Source organism: Thunnus maccoyii, chromosome 8, assembly GCF_910596095.1.
Source record: "Thunnus maccoyii chromosome 8, fThuMac1.1, whole genome shotgun sequence".
NCBI classification, from domain to species: domain Eukaryota; kingdom Metazoa; phylum Chordata; class Actinopteri; order Scombriformes; family Scombridae; genus Thunnus; species Thunnus maccoyii.
The window spans coordinates 536,071-557,814 of NC_056540.1; the positions used below are offsets into that span (position 1 = coordinate 536,071).

General features: G+C 40.5%; 1 protein-coding gene and 1 long non-coding RNA gene across 3 annotated transcripts; one reads left to right on the forward strand and one right to left on the reverse strand.

Moving 5' to 3' along the window:
* The first annotated feature begins 827 nt into the window (after window positions 1-827).
* Window positions 828-20,163, forward strand: rnf103 (ring finger protein 103). 2 transcript variants are annotated; one of them, XM_042419687.1, is made up of 8 exons: window positions 828-1,030; window positions 1,391-1,561; window positions 1,822-1,970; window positions 5,970-6,085; window positions 15,274-15,696; window positions 15,799-15,931; window positions 16,869-16,955; window positions 18,873-20,163. In XM_042419687.1, exons 1-8 carry the CDS (start codon window positions 853-855, stop codon window positions 19,848-19,850), a joined length of 2,235 nt encoding a protein of 744 aa, XP_042275621.1. In that variant the 5' UTR covers window positions 828-852; the 3' UTR covers window positions 19,851-20,163. The 2 variants fall into 2 exon arrangements, with proteins under 2 accessions (XP_042275621.1, XP_042275622.1); XM_042419688.1 differs by having other exon boundaries at window positions 829-1,174; window positions 1,444-1,561.
* Window positions 16,982-19,188, reverse strand: LOC121902407. The gene is made up of 2 exons (XR_006097539.1): window positions 19,101-19,188; window positions 16,982-18,072 (listed from the first exon to the last, which is right to left on the reverse strand). It is a non-coding gene; the product is annotated as an uncharacterized LOC121902407 (long non-coding RNA).
* Window positions 20,164-21,744: the final 1,581 nt, after the last annotated feature.

Genomic DNA, 21,744 nt, shown 5'->3' on the forward strand with positions numbered 1-21,744 from the left:
AGATCTTGCTGCTTTTGTGTGTGTCTTGTAGGTTCAAACATCCAGATTGATTGTATGTTTTAAATGCAGTGATCGAATGGAACAAAGGGAAACAGAAACAAATTAGCTGTTTTATATAGATAACAAAATGATAAGTTTTGTGCTCAGGAAACAAGTTAACAGTTTGATAATGTAAGCAGTCACACACTCCTGTGTACAACAGAAACAAGTCATGAAGAGGGAGTATTGCCTTTGAGACCTCTGTAAAATGTCTTTTGCTGGCTACCCAACAATGACTGTGGCTAACTCTGTGTACTGGTCTTTTGAATTCCCACTGAATACATTCTCCTATTTAGGACAATCTTACTTTGTGTAGGTTTTCAACTTTGCATTAAAAATAAATCAAATAATCCAGTTCTACTCTTTCGATTTTTTTCTTCTTTATTAAATGAAGCCATGTTACTGTATCAGTTTCCTATTAAATCTTGTTTAGCCTGTAATAATTAAATGTATTTCCATAGCACAAAAAAAGTTTACAAAGTACTTTATCCATTACTCAAAAAACAAGATAAAATGCACAAGTTTCTATAGATACAAAAACAGTAGAGAGCAACAACAAACTATTAAAGCAGAAGGTAGAATAAAGGGACATGTGTAACGGAAAGTTGATCTGTAATTACTCTCCAGCAACAGTACACGGGAAAACTTTTCTTATTTGAACATTTAGGATGAAAGTACAAATAACTTCGATCTTTCTCACTCTTTGTCACGTATTATACCCATATAACAGTATTTACAGGGCAACCTTGTTTACTTGCACTTTTAGGACTTTTATTTTGTAGCTTGTTTACGTGAGTGGTGGAGCCGGATCTGATGTCATCTTCTCTGTGTACACCAGCTGATCGAAGATCAACTCCGTCACTATTGTCATTTTCCAGTGTTATGAATATCTGGGACCACGGCAGCAGTCCTGGTCAGTTCGGAACCAGAACCCGCTGCTGGCTCCGCGGGAAACTGCAGCGCGTGCAGCTGACACGTCAGCTTTTTCTAGGTCTGTTTGTTTTGGTTGATACATCACCAAGGCCTACCTGCGATGCTAAGCTAATCAGCTAGCTGTCATAGCCAGTAGGATTGATGCTTTTGAGACTGCTGGTCAGGGAACATCTTCCCAGACACACTCGAGCAAACGATGAAGGTCTGATATATATATATATTATTTTATATTAAGCTAATATCCGTCGGACCGTGTACGGATAGAAAGAAACTGGAAGCTTATGTTTGTCAGTCTGTCCAGTGGTCACAGACATCGTCTGACAGAGAAACCTTCTGCTATCAGCGCTCTCGTCCAGCTATAAGATGTGGTTGAAACTGTTCTTTTTGCTCCTGTATTTCATACTGTTGTTTATGCTAGCCAGGATTTTTGAAGCGGTAGTTTGGTATGAGACTGGTATGTTCGCTACTCAGCTTGTGGACCCAGTTACTCTCAGTTACAAGAAGTTGAAGACCATCCTGGAGTGTCGTGGGCTGGGATACTCTGGACTGGCTGAGAAGAAGGATGTCAGCGAGCTGGTAGAGAAATCAGGTAAAGACTCAAATTCGGTGTGCTGAAGCACAGAGCCTGAAGAACAAAAACTAACTGTCCAAATACTGTCTAGACTGTATGTCTCTAGAAATACAATGCAAGTTGTGCCGACGATGGTCATTTAACCGAAACATACTTACATAAGCAATACTTTTAGTTTTAGAAGGAAATGTATGAATTTATGACTTTAGGATATAGTTTGGGTAAATAAGTGATAAGTCCTTTTCAGATCAAGGCACTTTTTTTTTATCCTCCCACAGGAGAGTTGACACAGGGGGAGCTGTACTCAGCCATCAAGAAAGAGAAGGAGCAGACAGAGGCAGGAGATGCCGGCACCACACACTTCAGTGCAGAGATGCACTTCTATGAATTAGTGGAAGACACTAAAGATGGGATCTGGTTGGTTCAGGTAAAAGCGCTCAATAACAAACCTGTAGACAGGGTGAACGATAAAGTGGGTATGACAATGATTCTGCTACATTTAAATCAATTTGTATCTGCTCAGACACTGAATTTTTCCATGTTCATCCTGTACATCGCTAAATGACCTATTCTCATCAGGATATATATCTCTGTATGCTACCTTGATTGTGACCATTCTTTTGTGTCAGTCTTCCTCTTGGAGGTGTAAATACAAACACATTGTTATTGGAATGCTGTTGGATTGCTTCACGGCAGTGATTTGCGAGTGCAGCTCACACGCAGATCACAGATTGTATTAACGTAAGAAGTGGAGTAGATAGAAATGTCTCTACTGTGCTGTGTTTTCCACTTCAGCCTGTTGGTGTTGAAAAGCTGCTCTCAGTAGTGTAGGCACTTCACCGCATATGTGAATGTGAAAAAATATTTGGGCATAGCAGTATGAGTTCTGACACCTATAGTGGCAAAATACACAAATTATTATTATTTCACCTCTCTAAAGGCTAGGACACACATGACGACTGGTGAGCTGATTATGATTATGATTTGGGCGTGGCCGCTGATGGGACCGAGTTGGAGCAGGTCGAAGCCAATCTGGGTCAGTTGGTGTTGACAGTCAGCAGATAAAAATTGTATAGTGCATGATATGTAAAGACCCTAATCTGAAGTCTTCAGATCTAGTTGCTGCCAGTCGTTTTCATTAAGATTTTTTAAAACATGTTTGATATTTGTGACTGACATTGGGGACCGATGATGTCATTTGTTTGTGAATGTGAGGGAGACATACCTGTGAAAAAATAAAAGAGAGGGGAAATGGTGAGCAGAAAGGTTTATAGTGTGAGAGAGCAGTGGATAACTGAAATGGAGGAAAAGAGTAGAAAGAGCAAATGTCTTTTTCCTCTTTTTGGCTGGACCAGCCCTATAACTGAGCCGATAATGTAATAATATACTTATATCACTTTAAGTTTTATTTATTGGCTATAAAGTATGACACTTCCATGACACTTACCCTTACTGATGCCTCTTTCAAATAGCTGCCCAAAAACCTGATCACACACACACCTACTCTCTCTCTAGGAATTGTGACCATATATTTGTTTGTGTCATGTTAGCTTGCCTGGTGCCACTTTCCAGTTTTTGAGTAAATCTGAATCAACACACATCAGTTCCATACAAACTTGAATGTCTCCTTAAACCCATAGTAAACTGCATGGTTTTGTCAAAAACAGCATGGGATTAGCATAAAATTGGCGTGTCTGTAAAGGGGAGAGTTGTGGGTATCCATAGTACTCATTTTCATTCAGATATCTTGAGGTGAGAGGTCAAGGGACCCCTTTGAAAATGGCCATGCCAGTTTTTCACTCACCAAAATTTATCTTAAATTTGAAGCGTTATTTAGCCCCCTTCCTGACAAGCTAACATGACATGGTTGGTACTAATAGATGCCTTAGGTCTTCTAGTTTTGTAATGTTATCAGTATCTTCACTAGTTTTAAAATTGAGCCCGCTACAGCCTCTGAAAGATGTCAGCCGGTGGTGCAGACACCCCGCTGGTCTCTGAGGGTTAATAAAAATGATCTCACAAATTTGTAAATCCTCTTGCACTAAATATATAAGAGATATTATTATCTATTTACATAATCTCACCTAAATAAGCTGTATTTACTTAAATTAAATCACTAATTACCTTTCAACATGTGTGATAAGGAAGACAGAAGTTTGCTGACAAAGGAAGAAAGCCTAATGAAAAGTCTTCAAGAATGAACTATAGATATAATTTGCTTCAGTTTTAGATTCTTTGTCAGGCTTATCATGACTGTATTCAAATAGCCAGGGGTGTAAATAGGGCAAGGATTCTGATTTGGTAACACATTTTCATGTAACTTTTCGGGAGTCAGGTTTTTTATATATACATATAGAGATAGAGTGCTGAATAGCTATAATAGTGTGGTTGAAACAGTTTGCTTGAAAAATTAATTAAAATACATTTAATTAAAGATGATATTTTTTCATGAAAAGAAATGGTGATCTTTGTATTCAAGGACAAAGCATCTTCAAAGAGGTATAGATTTCATATTATATGACGTAAGAGAAATTGTCTGTGTTTGCAAAAATGTGCTCACACTCCATTTGGTAGTCAAATGGTTAAGTAGTAGAAGGCAGGGCTGGAGGTGAGTCCAACCATCAAGTACCACAAACAAATATATAGTCATAATTCCTAGAGAGATTTAGGTGAGATTCATGCACATAGATTGACATATATTTTGTGCAAGAGGATATAGAAATGTGCTAATTAACCCTCAGAGACACATGGGGGTATCTGCACCCCCGGCCGACATCTTTCAGAGGCTGTAGTGGGCTCAGTTTTAAAGCTAGTGAAGATACTGATATCATATGAAACTAGGAGACCTAAGGCATGCATTGGTACTAACCATGTCATGTTAGCACTGTCAGCAGTAATAACTTATTACATTATGCACAAAAAGTTATTATGTTATTGGTTTAGAAATTTTGTTACATTATGGGTAAGTTATTATATTAAGAATGGGAAAATTATCGGCAATTGTTACATTAACAGTAGTTATTACATTCTTGGCTGCTACAGGGTGGGGGCTGGTGGGAAGGGTATTATTATTGTCTAAAGCACTTTGTGTTACATTGTATTTGTATGAAAAGTGCTATGCAAATAAAGTCTGATTGATTGATTGATTGATTGATGAGAACAGCTGATCAATCAGTGATAATTTTGATCAAGTCAATGAAAATGTCCAGCGGCACTGGGCATAATCACTGCTCCTGCTCGTGGATAAATAAAATATTGCAACTGGTTTCCACACATGGTGCTCATGGGTGTTACGAGTTGGGGCTGCATTCACTGCATCATCAGGGGGGATCTAATTACAGCCAAGGACCCAGAGGGGATTTGCCATGGATCTGGATGGACCCTGTCATAGACCTGTCACGGATCAGCCAGCAATTCTAGATGGCTGCATCTGTAGCTAAATCGAGTCAATATATTCCAAAGTTACAACCTGTTTAGAACGAAATTCCCTCTTTTGGTTTTTCTTGAACATTCCATGCCAAGCTGTGGTGGAGGGATACTTTTTACTTACATGTTACAGAGTAAACCACATACTATGTATTTATTTACAACTGTTGTAAGCTCAACTGGTGACGTTTTCTCGCAGCCCCTCTTCTACTGAGCCTCACAAATGGTGTATTTATGTCCATTTTGACAGCTATTAGCCACAACTCGCTCCTTTCAGGATCTCTAAATCTTTGGAACACATTTTTCCCAAAGCTTGTTTCCTTCACAACACACCAGATAAATACAGACTGAACCATATTCCGTGTCAGGTGCAGAGGCAGGAGCAAGTCGAGGTGGTCTGGAGGACAAGAACAGCTGGAGATCAAACCTAAAACACTCAGAGTTAGAGTGGGCTGTTATCAAAATATTAGTGCCCAAAATCACAGACAACAAAATCATCAAATAGACATCAAATCTGCAAAAGAAAAAAATCATTTCAGTTTTCTCTGAGCACATCTTAGGCCAGAGATATACTTGCTTTTAACTACATGTTTGCATGCACATGATGGCTGCCTCACATATGCAGCATCTGTTTGGAGCGCTGGTTGTGCATGTCCTCAGAAATAAACGCTATGTGTCCGCAGGATGCAATACGCACATGAACCGTAGGGGCAGTATGGGGATGTAACAGGGTCATTGATCAATAGACATGTCAGCAGCAACAACAATGACGGAAAACTTACAAAAAAAAGTTAATAGACCAAATCCGCAATTACATGCATCTGTACGATGTGTCATTGCACAGTGACAAATATGCTTGACGTGCTTGATTTAGGGGCCTTACATACCATCAATAGTAACCTCCTCAAGTGTCGCCATGCTTATTGTTAACATCATGCAAATGTGGATGTTCTATTTATATCCTTACTGGTGTGCCCTCTGTCCCTTTGTGTACCTGCAGGTCATTGCCCAGAACCGGGAAGCTCTGCTCAGTCAGTCCAACTGGGGGAAAATGGTGCAGAAAGTGTCTCAGTTTGGAATCAGGACTGGAACCTTTAACTGCTCTAATGACTACAGGTAGGAACCAGGCCTGCAGTTTTCATTTATATCAAGGCAGGACATAAGGTAGGTATTAACTATAAGTCTGCCAAATTTATTTATATACACAGTACCAGTTACTCATTCAAGCGTTTTTCTTTATTTTTGCTATTTTCTTCATTGTAGAACAATACTGAAGACAGCAAATCTATGAAGTAGCACATATGGAATTATGTAGTAAACAAGAAAGTGTTAAACCAACAAAAATATGTTTTAATATGTTTAAGATTCTTCAAAGTAGCAACCTTTTGCTTTGATGACAGCTTTGCACACTCTTGGCATTCTCTCAACCAGCTTCATAGAAGGGTAGAGGTAATCCCCTGGGAGGCTTTTCCAACAGTCTTGAAGGATTTCCCACATATGCTGAGCACTTGTTGGCTGCTTTTTCTTCACTCTGCGGTCCAACTCATCCCAAACCATCGTAGTTGGGTTTAGGTCAGCTTTTTGTGGAGGCCAGGTCATCTGATGCAGCACTCCAGTGCTCTCAGGTGTGTTTTGGGTCATTGTCCTGTTGAAAAACCAATGATGGTCCCACTAAGTGCATACCAGATGGGGTGGCGTGTTGCTGCAGAATGTTGTGGTAGCCGCTACCTCGGCACAACACGACTGATGGTCTTGAACGCAGAGAAGAAGGCAACAAATTCCACCAATTAACTTTTGACAAGGCACACCTCTTAATTGAAAACCATTCCAGGTGAAGACCTCATGAAGCTGGTTAAGATATTGCCAATAGCAGGGTCTGAATTTCAGTGCGGGATTGCGGGTATTGCGCATAGTTTCATCGATTCCCGCAAATCTAGCACCTATAATGCAGGAAATTCTCGCACACATTTACAGCGATGTCTGATAATGTTCAGCCAGTGTTTGCACTGGTGCTGAATGCAGGACGACTGGCCGGAAGCGCTGCATCTGACGGACCGACTTTCACCCTGGACAACACACTTGGCGTACTCTCTCTCCCGCTTTCTACAAGGCTACAAGCCCCCTCTGCTGTTGCAGCATCTCTCACTAACATATACAGACAAGCTTGCAATGATATGAACTTGAAGGCATGCAAACATGGACCACTGGCTAAAATGTAAATCTACATCATCTAAAGTGGAACCTGCTCAGAAAAACACACATACAGCAGCCCTGAAGAGAAAGTGTAAAGCAGATTCAGCAAAGAACGTGATGGTTAATGCTATTGAAGTTGTGCAGCTGCAGTGTGAGGAGGAAATGAAGGGGCTTCTCAAAACCACCTACCTCATAGCAGAAAACAAATTGGCTAATTCAAAATTTGGTCATCTGGTTAAATTCATGAAAGCGATGGAGTGCACTAAGACAGGAGAAGGAGAGAGAGACAACAAATTACAGCGATACAGCGTATATAGTTCAGAGAATCCCTGATGCCAAGTCAGCAAAGACTGTGATGTCATGTGAATGTGGATTCAGCACACAAAACAGGATTAAAACAAAATTCATAAATTCACTGAGTAATACAAACCTCACCAATCTGATGCTCTTTTCAGAGCTTAGCCCTCCCCAAGAGCAGTTTGATTTTTTTTTTAATTTTTTTTTTCAACAAAGTTGTTATTAAGTGGAAAGAGATGAAGCAGTGTACAGGGAAAGTATAGAGGATGGAGACAAAACAGAAGAGGGAGCCACCAAAAGAAAGTCTAAGGACACTGATGCAGGTCATAGCAATGACCACTAAGAGAGGAGAAGGAGAAAGAGACAACAAATTACAGCAATGTATATAGTTCAGAGAATCAGAGGAGAGTGACAAAATGCAATCTGAGGTAAGAATAGGACAAAGTGACACCTGTAGTTATGAGCATATTTTCACTCAGTCATAAGCAGTATCCCCCCACAAAGTGTATAAATCTCCCCTATATGAAGCATATAAGGGTGGAATTCCCCCCCATTTTGAAAAGTGAATTTCAGGCCCTGAATAGTGTTCAAAGCTTAAAGTGGCTACTTTAAGGAATCTGAAATATGAAACACTTTTTTTGTTTAATACTTTTTGTTTACTACATGATTCCATAAGTGTCACAGTTTTGATGTCTTCAGTATTGTTCTACAATGTAGAAAATAGTAAAAATAAATAAAAAACCTTAAATGAGTAGATGTGTATAAACTTTTGACTGGTACTGTATAGGTAGTGCCACAGTATCATCATACCTTTAAATGGCTATAACTGAGTGGCTTTAAATCTGATGCATTTAAAATATCAGATATCATGGTCACTAGCAGCTAATCAATATTAATTTGGTTTCAACACATTTGATTAGTATGTGCAACTATGGTGTGAAAGTACTCTGCCTTTTCAGGGAAGAATTGACCACTGGTGGGTGCTGTATTTCAACTATAATCATCTGATATTTAAAACATACCTATGGATATGTAATGATGACAACAGCTCTATCTTGTCATGTTAAAAAAGTTATTCGGTAACATCATAAATCTACTGGGGTCCTTGACAGGTGACACCGTCCTTTAGCCCTGACTTAACGTACTTTACCGACTGGAGCAGAGAGTATGAAGTTAGCAGTATAATATTAGCTGTGAATGTCAACGCAGTGTGTGTACAGTTTATTTAAAATATTTTACATTCAAAAAATAGCATTGTCTCCTCTATTCAACTGAGTCTTGTGATTGGTTTGCTCGCTCCATGTGAAAGCGTCTTACCTCAGACAGATGTAACCCTTTATGTGCCCTTCCCTTCCCCTCCCCAATGTTGCTGCTTTCATTCACAACACAGCCATACCAGCATTTTCCCTGAACTGTTACTAGGTCTTGAGGTGGGAAATTGGCGGTACGGATTTCTCTGAATATCGATCCTTGCTCCCATTCACACATGACCCAATGCAGGAAAATATTCCTGAACATTTCAGGGATAGACTGCATGTGTAAAAGGGGCTTAAGTGTGCAGTCAAGTGTTTCGTTGAGTTGGGCCCAAGACACATAGAAGGCTCAACAAAACCACTCCCCTCTTTATCTGTACCCACACACTCAACACAGCCCTCCCAAGTAGCTATATTCACTCACTTCTGTCTATAACCTCACCAGCTGACATCATCAATTAACAGCATGCTAGCTAACAACAACCAGATAACAACATGTTTAACTAAATAGCATGTTGCCATCAGTGGTGGCATGTTGCTCAATCCACTGAGCAACAAAAAAGTTTTGCTATTTTTTACTTTTTCTGCCCTGATGAAGACCCTGTGAGTTCAAAACAGGCAGACGTTTTAACCAATATGCCTGCCTAAATAATGTCTTTTAATACAACTCCTCTCCTCACTCTGCCTAAAAGTGCCTGAAGAACGTTTTCTGTACCCACAACATACACTTCAGTCTATAACATCACCGTTCTGCACTTAACTGTCTTTGCCCCAGTCATTCATCTTTCTTCTAACCCACAGCCATTCACTGGAACTGGCTGCAGTGTCTTATACCCAGTTCAGTTAAAGCTTCATTTATACTCCCGAGCGGATGCACACATGGACAGCTGCAGACACCACGGACGGGTAGTTGTTCTGTTTGTACCACCTTCTGGGGTCCGCTTGTAGGACACGTTTGACATATACGCAGTAGACGGGTGTCTACAGGAACACAGCATTGTGACTGTGCGGACTGGTGCAGACAGGTCCGCGGGGACACAACAAATTGCAGGTACGCGGGCGTCTGCATAGAGCCTACGCACACACCCTCTGATGACACGCTCACGGACTCACAGATGTGGAAACTATAATTTCAGCCTAACAGGGACTAAACTGATTCGCCAACAAAACTGGCAGATCAGTTAACATCTACTGGGCAGACCTCGTTTACAGCCACACTCTGCTGTCAATACTGTATATATAAGCTTTTTCCTCCCATATGCCATTTCTTTTGCGTCATGCCATGGTTCTGTCAGCTCCACAAAATACACAATACGCTGTGTTTCTGACCAGAAGATCTGGTCTTCAATAGTGTACAGTATCTCCTGAGGAACTATAAGCAGTTTTCCCCAATCTGCTTTCATTTTCCTGTCCCTGCCTGCTTTAAACTGACCTGTTCATGCCTTGCTGCCTGACCTGTTCACCCTCATGAAAAAACACAGTCCCATCTTGTTTCCTTTTTGCATCCAGCAAATTTACTCTTAATGGCTGCTGCCAGACTCTTCAGCACTTGGTTATGTCTCCAGGTGCATCACTCTTGATACTATGGGGCCAGAACAGAGACATTTACATTTTGGCATTGAAAATAAAATTTGGCATTCAAAACAAAACCTGAACTGAAAACGGAAATATTGGCATTGAAACACTTGTATTGGAAAATGTTGTATTGGCACTGAAACGAGTATTGGCACTGAAAAGAGTTGGGATTTTTATTCTAGCTCCATTGCAGACTTAATAACATCATTTACTGCATCTCTTTGTCAATGAGGTAATTTTTTGTGTGGAAAAAAATGTTAGTGGAGCAATAGTCATGATTGGACTGACGCTATTGTTGGGCCGTGGCTACAAGTTTGGCTATCAGCAATAATTAACGATTATCTTTGATAATCGTTAATTATTAAAATCAATAAAATTATTAATAAAATTAATAATGGGGCACCCCCCTGGAGTCAGGGAAAAGGATAGCCAATTCAGTCTCAAAGTGTACTAATCTATCAATTTGGAACTTTGATTAACAATTAACAATGATAAACAAAATTACCATATCAGTAGCTAGTGAAGGTTGAAGGATTTTGGAGTTCTTTACAGAGCAGAGGTTGGCAAAACTCATTCTTGTGCAACATTAAAACAGACAACAGGTATATCCAAAAGCATTTATTTAACAAACAGGTAAAAGAGCAAAACAAACAATACTAATCTAGCTAAGTGCACCTATATACAAGTGTGTGTGTGTGTGTGTGTGTGTGTGTGTGTGTGTGTGTGTGTGTGTGTGTGTGTGTGTGTGTGTGTGTGTGTGTGTGTGTGTGTGTGTGTGTGTGTGTGTGTGGGGAAGACAATGGCAAGATGGCTGCAGTCACCTGGTGACTGAGCACATGGCATGCTGACAATTTGGCTGACAAAGGGAACTATAGAGATAAAAGGCCAGACCATGTGGTGTCTTGAACCACATGTGCTGCTTGAACCAAAGTTTGCAAAACTAGGTTTTAAACCTCTTCTCCATTCAAGACCAATTGATGTAGGATCAAGCTGCCAGGTTAGGAAGAGGTTAGGTGCATAAAAGGCCTAGTTACTGAATGAAACATGTGTTAAGCATGCTAACAGTAACCTTGCGATGTGGCTATGCAATAACCTGACCATGAACAACAAGGACATCACAACAATAGTTCAATGAATAACCTTAGCCAAATCAATACATGTACAGTCATTGATTAAGTTAAACATTCTTGCTTGGCCATGCTATGCTTCACTATGTTGCTAGGCTATGCCCAGTTGTTACCAGTCCATGAAGAAAGAGATGCTTTGTGGTGCGCTGCTTCTTAGCTGGTGAATCCATGGAAGAGGCAGACAGGAGAGGGGTTTGGCTCCAAAGCTGAAAGGTTGCAGGATTTGCTGTGTAGGTCTGGTGCTCCAGCCGTGCAGGCCAGAGGGCCCAGGTCCAGTCCTTTGTGTAGAGTTAGTGGCAAGCTAACTGTGTTCCGTGGCTCCTGTACTTGTTTAACCAGCCAGCAGACTTGTGTGGGAGCTGCTGGCACTAGAAAACTTAGTTCCTGAGTCTTAGGCAGGCTCTTGCGTCTTCTGCCATAAAGAAAGAGTTCTGTGTGTGTCTGCTGTGAGCAGGCCACACAAGAGAGCAGAGAGCTGTGAAGAGAGAGAGGAGCAGAGAGCTGCTCCTGCAGCTGGAGGAGAAAAGCAAGGAGCTGCTCCAGCCACAGCTGGGGGAGAAAGAGAGCTGACAAGAGGGGAATCTCTAGTTTTGATAACCTGGATCCATGGGTGGAGCTTCACACTTTGGGTGCAAACCCCCAGGGCTCAGGCTTCTTGGGTTCTTGAAACATGTGGTAAACTGTGGTCCACATGTAGTCCCAGCACTATTTCAGCCATAACTCTAATGTAGCCTATCTCACTGCGTGAATGGTAATATAGTTAATAATTAATGTTACACAACAGTGTTTGCACTGTACTGTATCTCAAGAATAAAATATGAGATGCTACTTTTGCTGAAAAGAATGTTGGAAAAGAGGCTATGATGAGCCCTGGTAACTCGATGTGTCATTCATAAAAAGGTAGAATACTGAGTTACAACCAACCAGTCTGATGTGTGTAGAGGTGTGTGTGGTTATTATGTATCAGCCTGGTGTCGTTTTCAGCTGATTTAATGAAGGTAAACACAATGAACCAACGTGCATTGTTGTATTTGCTGGTCAAATTATTATTATTATTGTTATTCTGAACTGGCAGCCATAATAGACTACTCATGGTCCTCTGTTTTCTGATTAGGATTGGATTTAAAGGACCAACATCTTAGAGTAGGCTTAGACATTATGACTGTGACTGTAATACCTGGCTTTAGAAGTTACCACTTTATTACCTTAACACCTGAAAGTTAAACATATATAAACATATATATAAACACAACAACACAACTCTTACCTCATAATATAAAAACATTCAATATGACTATTGTTTAATAATATAAATAACTACATAAATGCATAATTGCTACCGAAATACTAAGCTGCTATGAACTTTAAACACACAGCTCAACTACCACAACAGTTACAAGTCACAAAGTTAAATAGTGAACAGAGCTAGCTACTGCTCTAACTGCTAGCTATCAGAGCATGTTTTACCAAAACAACAAAAAGTTTCTTACATGACATTCTTTAAAAAGCAAGTGTTAGATAATTATTTATACATATTACTTACAGACAAAAAATCTCCAAGGCAGAAGCGTATTAAAAATACATTCAGCAACAACATGTATCCAGCTCTGTCCGTTTTGCCTGTCTGTGCTCAACTGAAGAAAAGGCTAAGCTAGCGGAGGAGACGGAGGAGAGCAGCACAGAGGCGGACAGAGTATTCACTCTGACACTGTTTCCAAGAACCCACAGCGTGCTCATTCTGATACTGTTTCCAAGACAGCACCCATTTTTTAAAACTTATTTAACTAACTTCTAATTTATTTACTAACTTAACTTTAAAGGCAGCACAACAAGAAAACTTCAACCTGAACTTTAAACATTATATCCTAGCATTCCTGTACCTCAGAAAATTCACTCTTCCAATACAACTACTTATCTAATTTAATTACTAAAATATTAGATCAAAAGTTAAACTCTTAGGTGATTTTAAAATACAAATACATAGTTACCATAGTTAACATAAGGGAATTTAACTCTTGTCACGAGAGGGCAGTAGGGTCACATGTAGAAAAAGGTAATAAAATCAAAGTTTAATATCTCCTTAGTAGATAGTCACACAACTATTAAAGTTATACCATTCTTCTTCTATTTACATGATAAATAACATTACATAACTTGCATAATGATTAGACATTTAATTTACATGAAATTCAAGTTTGGCTCAGATTTTCAAGGAGGCTTCACAAAAGTCCTCAGGAATGTGAGTAAGAGTTTATGGCTCTGCTCTGGTAAGATAAAAGAGTCTGTTTCCCATTTGGGGGGGGTTGTTGTTTGGTCTTTCTCCAGTCCAAGAGGCTATAGGGTCAGTTTTATGCTTTTAGTTCAGGCCGTAATTCAGATTATTAGTCAAAAATGGTCTCTCAAGAGGTCTGTTCAACCTCCATTTTGTCACAGTGTTTAAGTTTTGGGTAATGTCCTGCCAACAGACACCCACTTGGCAAAGAGGTCAGTTCAGGGTCCAGTGGGGAGGCATTTTCTATGTCTCTCAGTTTGAAATTAAAGAAAGGCTGTTTTACCCATGTATTATCTATGAATCATTCAAGTCGTCCCACAACACCTTCACTCTAAATAACTTTTACTTAACCTCTGCTCGAGTCACACCATGTCATTGACTTTTCTTACTTCATATGGGTTAGTATTAGACCTCCTACAATGTGAATTGTTTACTTATACTTTACATTAGTGATATTAATGATCAGTTTTTCGTTAAATTCAGTTGCCCAACACTCTGCCCCAAGAAGGATGTGATGTCACAGTTGTTCTGTGGGTAAGTGCCTGCAGTGGTTCAATTGGCCACGTCCTGGAGGAGCTGGCAGTCAGGGCAGTCATTAAAGTAATGTGGTGGCACCTTGGTAGGCCTCCGCCAAGGCTATATCTACCAGTCTGGTCTCATTGTTTCCCCCTCTCTCTGCTAGGCTCCACATCTCTCCAGGTTTTGGGTTTGTTTTGATGTTTTTTCCTCTATTCAACAGAAGCATATACATTCCTCACTCTTTATTTTCAATAAAACATTCAATTGGCACTTTAACCTGACTGGTCTCCCCTCTCTGTCATATGTACTGAGCCGGTTTGTGACAAGTGGCGGCTCGTCGGGGATGACTAAAGAGTTTGTAGTCTGGTAATGTGATATTGTGCTAAACAGAGTGGTGGCACACGCTAGAATGAGGACTTCCCAATTTCCAAACAGTGGATCAGTGCACAAGCAAAACTGATGCGTTCATGTTGCTTATATTGCCATAACAACATGCAAGGAAGGATTACTACTAGGAATGAGAGCTCATTTTGTGAGGAACAGGACCATTGATATGGCGATTGTCAGAAGAGTACACCGATGGGTTTAAGTGTAGGCCATACTTAAACAGTGGACAGAACACTGGTGTTCCAGGGTGAACACATAAAGTTAAAGCACATCCAGTAACTGTCAGTTTCCACCTGTCATGTCTCCTTGCACTGAAGCAGACATATACATTATATTGTTGGATTTTTATTATTATTAATGAATTAGCAGCATGTTACAGCTGCTCAAGGTCGAGCAAAAATACTTTTTATATATTATAATACTTAATAATATGTTGGGTAGTTCAATTCATAAAAATGCACCATATATCATAAGCTCATAATATGTTTTCTATGGAAAATCTTATGTGAAAAGTAACTATAATGGGCAAACAGGAAGTGACCTGTGTAATGAAGAGGTCCATCCAGGCCAATAAGTTGAGGCCACTGCCTCAACTTACGTAAGTCCAAGTAAGTCCAGGCCAGTGCTCCAGAACAATGTATGTCTGTAGTACTAATGGTTGTTCTATGTTCTTTCCACCAGGTCATGTATCAAGCGTGGCTGGCAGCGCTCCACTCTCATCATGTCTGTTCCTCAGACTTCAGCATCAAAGGGCAAAGTCATGCTCAAAGAATACAACGGCCATCGCATTGAAACCGAACACATCTTCCGCTGGATGACTTCACATGTGGCTCATCGCATCAAAACTCTGCGTCAGTCTGAGCAACTGGTGGAGGAGTGGCACTCTGAACTGTCCCACCCAGTGAAGATGTTTCTGTTCGCCCACCTGTCCCAGCCACCCGCCTTCTTCTCCTCGCTGTCTGTCAAGTTCACCGGCAGGATTGAGTTCATCTTTGTGGACATACGACACTGGGACAACCACAGCAGCCTATCAGAAATCGGTGTGACACAGAGCCCCGCCTACATCCTCAAGATGCCTGAAGGCATTTATCACTATGGCAACAGGTGATGATTGAATGTGGAAATGATAATGATTTTTTTATTGTTCATACAAACAAAACTGATTTCTTTTCTCTTTTAATCTCTATTTCTTCTTCCTCTCTGTAGTACAGGGGAGTTCCTGTCATTGGCTGCCATGGATACTTTCCTGCGGTCGGTCCAGCCGGAGGTCAATGATCTATTTGTCCTCAGTCTGGTCCTGATCAACTTACTGGCCTGGATGGACCTCTTCATTACACAGGTCACTTCCTGTTTGTCCATTAGAGTTACTTTTCACATAAGATTTTCCATAGAAAACATATGATGAGCTTATAATAACTAACTAACATATTACAAAGTATTATAATATAAAAAAAAGTATTTTTGCTCCACCTTGAGCAGCTGTAACATGCTGCTAATTCATTAATAATAATAATCCAACAATATAATGTATATGTATGCAATGTAATGTATAATACAATGCTCAAAAAGGGGCCATTCTGCATAATTAGTACGTTTACTTTTGATACTTTAAGTACATTTAGCTGATAGTAGTATTTTTGTACTTTTAGCAGTAGAAGTAAAAGTATGAGTAACAGATGTTATAAGTAACAGTTTTTTCTACACTGTATTATTGCTACTTTTATTTAAAGGTCCCCTCGAGACATGTTTTAACACATAGAAAAAAAATCCTCATCTTGGAATAATAATTTGTGTCTGATATGTTTTTTTTCCACAAAAAAGTTAACTACTTAAGAATTCTTAAAATGACATCTACTTCTTCTCCCTCATTGGAAAATTCAGAAGCTATGAATATGTAAATATTTTTCATGTCTCCTATTTCACTGTAAAGTCCATTCTCTGTGTATGTGCACTGGAGGCTTCAAGTTTCCACACCACTTGTATAACTTGCATACTGGATCATGATTAGGTCCAAACTTGTGATGTCATAAATCATGCTTGTAGGTACACTCCTTAAACTGAGATTTAAGGTGAGCACAGAGAAACTCTCTTCCTTCAACAGATGAATGTGAAAAAAAACTCTGCACAGAGAAGCAACATTCAACTGAAGGAACAATAAGAAAAACACATTTTTTTATTTGAGGGGGGCTTTAAGTAAAGGTCCTGACTACTTCTTCCACCATTGATTAGACACCTCGTACACAGAGTTTTTAACATATATTCATTTTCATGGACAGGGAGCAACAGTGAAACGATTTGTAGTTCTGATCCGAACACTTGGAACCTACAACTCCATACTGTTGGTGTCCTGGCTTCCTATTCTGGTAGGAAATCATCTACACCACACACATTTTCCGCAACTGCCTCTCTTTATTAACGAATTATAACTGAAATATTTATATGTAGGCATACAACACATTTACAGTATGTTTATAAAGAATTAATTAACCATTCATACACATGTATAATAATTAATTGGTGGGTTAGGGTTAAACCAGTTTATAGGTGTCATGACCCACATATTTATCCTTATATGTGATCTGTCATATGATACTAACCATTCATTAATTATGTATTTACCAGTAATGGATGTGTCACACAAATGCTTATAGATGTTTATAAATGCATGAATAAACATTTAAAATATATCATGTTCTTAGAACTACATCATAGCATGCTACAATTCTTTCATTGCAAGCTTAGTATTAACATCCAGGGGGGTGTATGCTGCAGTCACAACAGTTGTAAACTCTAGGTTAGCAGAGTCGTGCCTCTCAATGGCATTGTCCGTGCACCAACCTTTGCTAACATAAATGCACAGTCCCCATGCCCCACCTCTGGTCTTTCTGGAGTCATTAGCTGTTGTATCCGCCCTGAGGATGTAGCACCCCGGTAGCTCAATGGCACTATTGGGGATGCAGCTATTAAGCCACGTTTCCATAAAAATCATTACGTTGCAGTCCATAATCCTTTTATGAGTGGTGATCTGCAGTCCCAGTTCATCCATGTTGTTCACCAGAGACTGTACATTGGTGAGGAAAATGCTGGGTAGAGATAGCCAATGAGGAGTTAGCCTTAGCTTAGCCCTTAGCCCTCTTCTCTTCTCATTTGTTTATGCTCCCTTCTCGTAGGCGGTGCCAGGTTCGATAGCCAACAATGTCATGGTATTAGCTGTTACTTGTGATTGGGGTCATTTTTGGTCAACAGTAGCGCTCAAGGAATTATTTCAAACCCAGCTGAAGTAAGTCAGTGTTAAAGCTCCAGCCTACCCAGAGGATATAAGATATGTCCAAATGCTGGTGCAGCACTGCTGTGTGGCTCCCTGTGCTCTGTCTAGTTTCACCCTCGGTACCAAGGGCTGCATTGCAGACACTATTCTGGTGCCTTTGTTGTCACTACAGACGTACTCTGGCAGCCGCTACATCCAGCCCCTTATCTGTGCTTTTCAGGAGAGAAGTGAATAACATTAACACTGGACCCCAATGAAAAAAATGAAAATTTAATATAACGATGATTGGTGATGGATTGTTTAAGTAGTCATTTAAGTTACATTTTTACTGAAGTTAAGTCTACATTTACCTATAAAATAAGTGCCGAATTAAACAGTGGCTCCTAGTGTTACTTTATTTTCAAAATATCATTGCATATATAAGGGAGTTCAGCATGAGCATTATCTTCAGAGGTTCAGAGGCTGTTCAGTTGGCGTCTAGTTTCAGCACCTTCAGCAGACACACCCCAAGTGTTTCACAGCTCAGAATACTGCTTTTTTCCCATGATTTTGAAACCTAACTTTATATACTTCACAATATTTTCTAATCATTTAGATTTGGTTGGGTGGTTTCTGTGGTGTGAAAAACTCAGAATACATTTATTATTGATTTACACTAATAAATATAATAAATAAATATTTCACACGGGCTGGGGGGGTTAAATTAAAGTGATGCTGAAAAAATAAAAATATACCTAGCATTGTGGATTATGACTTAATTTCCATTTTGAGTTAATTGTTTAAGGTATTAGTCTACTCAGGTTCGGACAAACTTGAAATCCTCTAAGGTGTCTGACAAACGTTAATAATTAGCAATAATGTCAAAGCATGTAGGGATTCATAGACATGTTTTATTCTCTCATAGTCTAGTTCATAGACTACCCTATTACTTTTAACTGAGGGAAGAGGCAGGAAATGGATAATAATTGATCACTAATTATCTAATCACTAATCACAGATTGATCCCTCCCAGGCTCTCCTCCAGCTGCCCTATCTGGACAGTCTGTACGGTTACAGTCTGAAGCTGCTTCGTTATGCTGACACCACCACATTGGCCAGCATGGTGAGGGCTGACTGGACCTTCTACTCTTCCCACCCAGCTCTCTTCCTGTCCACCTACCTGGCCCATGGCCTGCTGGTCGACTATTTTGAGAAGAAACGCCGTTGTGGCGTCAGAAGCCAAGAAGACAGCACCACCAACCTGGAGTGGCTGGCCAGTCTGTGGGACTGGTACACTTCCTATCTGCTCCATCCAATTGCATCATTGCAGCAGGTCCCATCTGACCAGTCAGACTGGGAGGATGATCCCAACTTCTTCTTTGAGCGCTTGGCTTTTCCTGATCTCTGGCTCCGCCCATTAGTAAACATGGACTACATTAAAGCGTTGCCCACCTGGAGATTCAGAGCTGTTGGTCAGCACAGAGAGGAGGGATCCAGTGGGGAGCTAGAAGAGAGAGATAGTTCACACTCAGACATAGAGAGCACAGCGCAGAGTGATTGCCCCCCTGTGAGTCTCAGCAAACCTCCACATAGCAGCAGAAGGCACAAGCAATCATCATGCAATCAGGACAGCAACACACTCTCTGTCTGCAACATGGACCCCAGCAGCAGCTGTCACTGTGCATCACCCCTCTGCTGTCGTCATGGGAACGTAGGCTCACCATCAGCTGACAGGGCACCAGAAGGTGTCTCTAATCATCAGCACTGTGATTGGTCAGTATGGCCCTGTGACATGCTGCAGTGCTCTGAGTGTGTGGTGTGTCTGGAGAGCTTTGTGAGTGAGGAGCTGCTGATGGGTCTGCCCTGTGGTCACGCCTTCCACCAGCAGTGCATTGTGGTGTGGTTGGCAGCAGGAAGACACTGCTGCCCAGTGTGTCGCTGGCCCAGCTACAAGAAGAAACAGCAGCGAGCTGCACAGAGCAGCCCTACTGAAAATACACTACTGGACTGATGAACAGGTTTAACCGAGCCCTCCTCTCACTGTTCACAGGGCTCATTGTGTTATCATCACAGCTTGCATGGGGTGAAGTTGGGACTGGGGAGGAATTAAGAAGAAAACGATGTGATCACGGCTGCTGTTGTCATGCCCCATCAATCAGCTTGTTTCCATTCCTGTTGAAGGCAATGTGCTGGTCACCATGGCAGACAGATGACACTATGAAAGCCCAGTCACCATGGTTTCTCAGTGCAGAGGATAGTGATTTACACAGTAACTGTAGGTGTAGTCACAGTAAACTTTGTAGTGCAATAAAAATATATTTCTAGTTATGCTTTTTGGCCATATTTACCAGAGTTCTGCTGTTGCCAGGAGATGAAAGTAGAGTCCGTTTAAGGCCCCATTCACCCCAGAAGCCACAAGTGACACTTATTTCACTTGGCAGGGCTGTAGGCTACTTAAGCTAACTACATCAAAACACACATGTACTCTTATCTACTCTATCCTGTATCATGACTGACTGCAAATGCAAAAACCACCACGCTGTATGTGTTTGCATTTTGTAAGAGAACTGGTCAGCACGGGAAAGATGTATCAGGCCAGGACAACAATACAGTTCAAATGAATGAGTTGGGTGTATAATATGGTGGTATATATTTGGGTTCTGAAGGTATTGACATGACACACTGATAACTCCTCAGAATCTTAATTTTTACATGACTTCTGAGAGAATTTGCTAAAATCAGGGGTGGAAAAGTTACCTGTCAAGAGTTTCTACCTTATTTCTACCCAATCACATTATGTCACATAGTTTTTCTCTTTAGTATTCTGATGACTTGCAGATGTTTGAAACAACTCCCATCTCCCAGGTTCTAACCAACTAGAACGATGTGCACTGAATCACAAAGGTTGACAGGCTTCAGTCAGGGTACCCACACTTGGAGATGTGTCTACAATGGTGCAGCACTTTGAAAATGCATACCATCTCTCACATTAGAGGCTGCTCACACACACTGATCAGCTGCTGGAATTCTAATTATCAAAAAAGATGGGGCTCCTAGAGTTTATAGGCTGATGCAGAGTAATGATATTGGTAACAGTCCACCCTTATTCTAACTCAGTACTGCCCAGACTGCCTCACTGGCATAATTTTCCTTCATCACATTAGTCTTAAATGTGCAACCGGAATAGCAAACCATGTCAACACTTATGTGTGCCTTCACTAAAATGGGTTGCCATATGTTTAAGGATTTAAAGAAATTTCATCAGCAGAGCTGCAGGCACATAGAAATGTTTTTGACACCAATCACATACTTTTAAAGTTCTACTATAATATAATGCATTTTAGATTAGATTGGTGATCTCAGCAGTTTTTCGGTGTACCGACCAGGCTTAGGCCACACCTACGTCAACATATTCCTGGCAGAGGGCAATACCTCTGTATGTGACTGTGATCCCCACAAACTATGTACAGCAACTGTCAGGCTAGTTACATCACTGAACCAACTACAAACCAAACAAAGTTAAAGCTGCATTAGTCAATATTTTATATTAACAATGGGCCAGATGACTGTGTAATGGGAAATGGGTTGCTTGTAGTGACAAACCCCGAGAGTTATCACCAACTGTGCTGTTCTCCTTTGCTCTACAGAGCAATTAGTCTCTTTTAGTGTATCTTTTAAATTTTCCCACCCCTTATATTCTGCTCTCATCAACCAGTTGTCTAGCAGCAGTTAGAGGATAGACGCTAGCTGGAGAACATAGGGGAGCATTTAGCAGCTTAAGAGCCAGGAGTTGCTTAGGTGAAAAAAACACCACTCCAATGGGAAGAACACACTGCTCTGTCAGCTGGATGTGTAAATAGCAACTGTCTGCTAATGCTTTCACCATATCAACTTTATAAGGTGAT

Coding starts and splice junctions, on each gene's coding strand:
- rnf103 (XM_042419687.1), top strand. CDS start 853: ATGTCATCTTCTCTGTGTACACCAGCTGATCGAAGATCAACTCCGTCA. Junction 1,562..1,821: donor CGAGCTGGTAGAGAAATCAG/GTAAAGACTCAA, acceptor ATCCTCCCACAG/GAGAGTTGACACAGGGGGAG. Junction 6,086..15,273: donor AACTGCTCTAATGACTACAG/GTAGGAACCAGG, acceptor TCTTTCCACCAG/GTCATGTATCAAGCGTGGCT.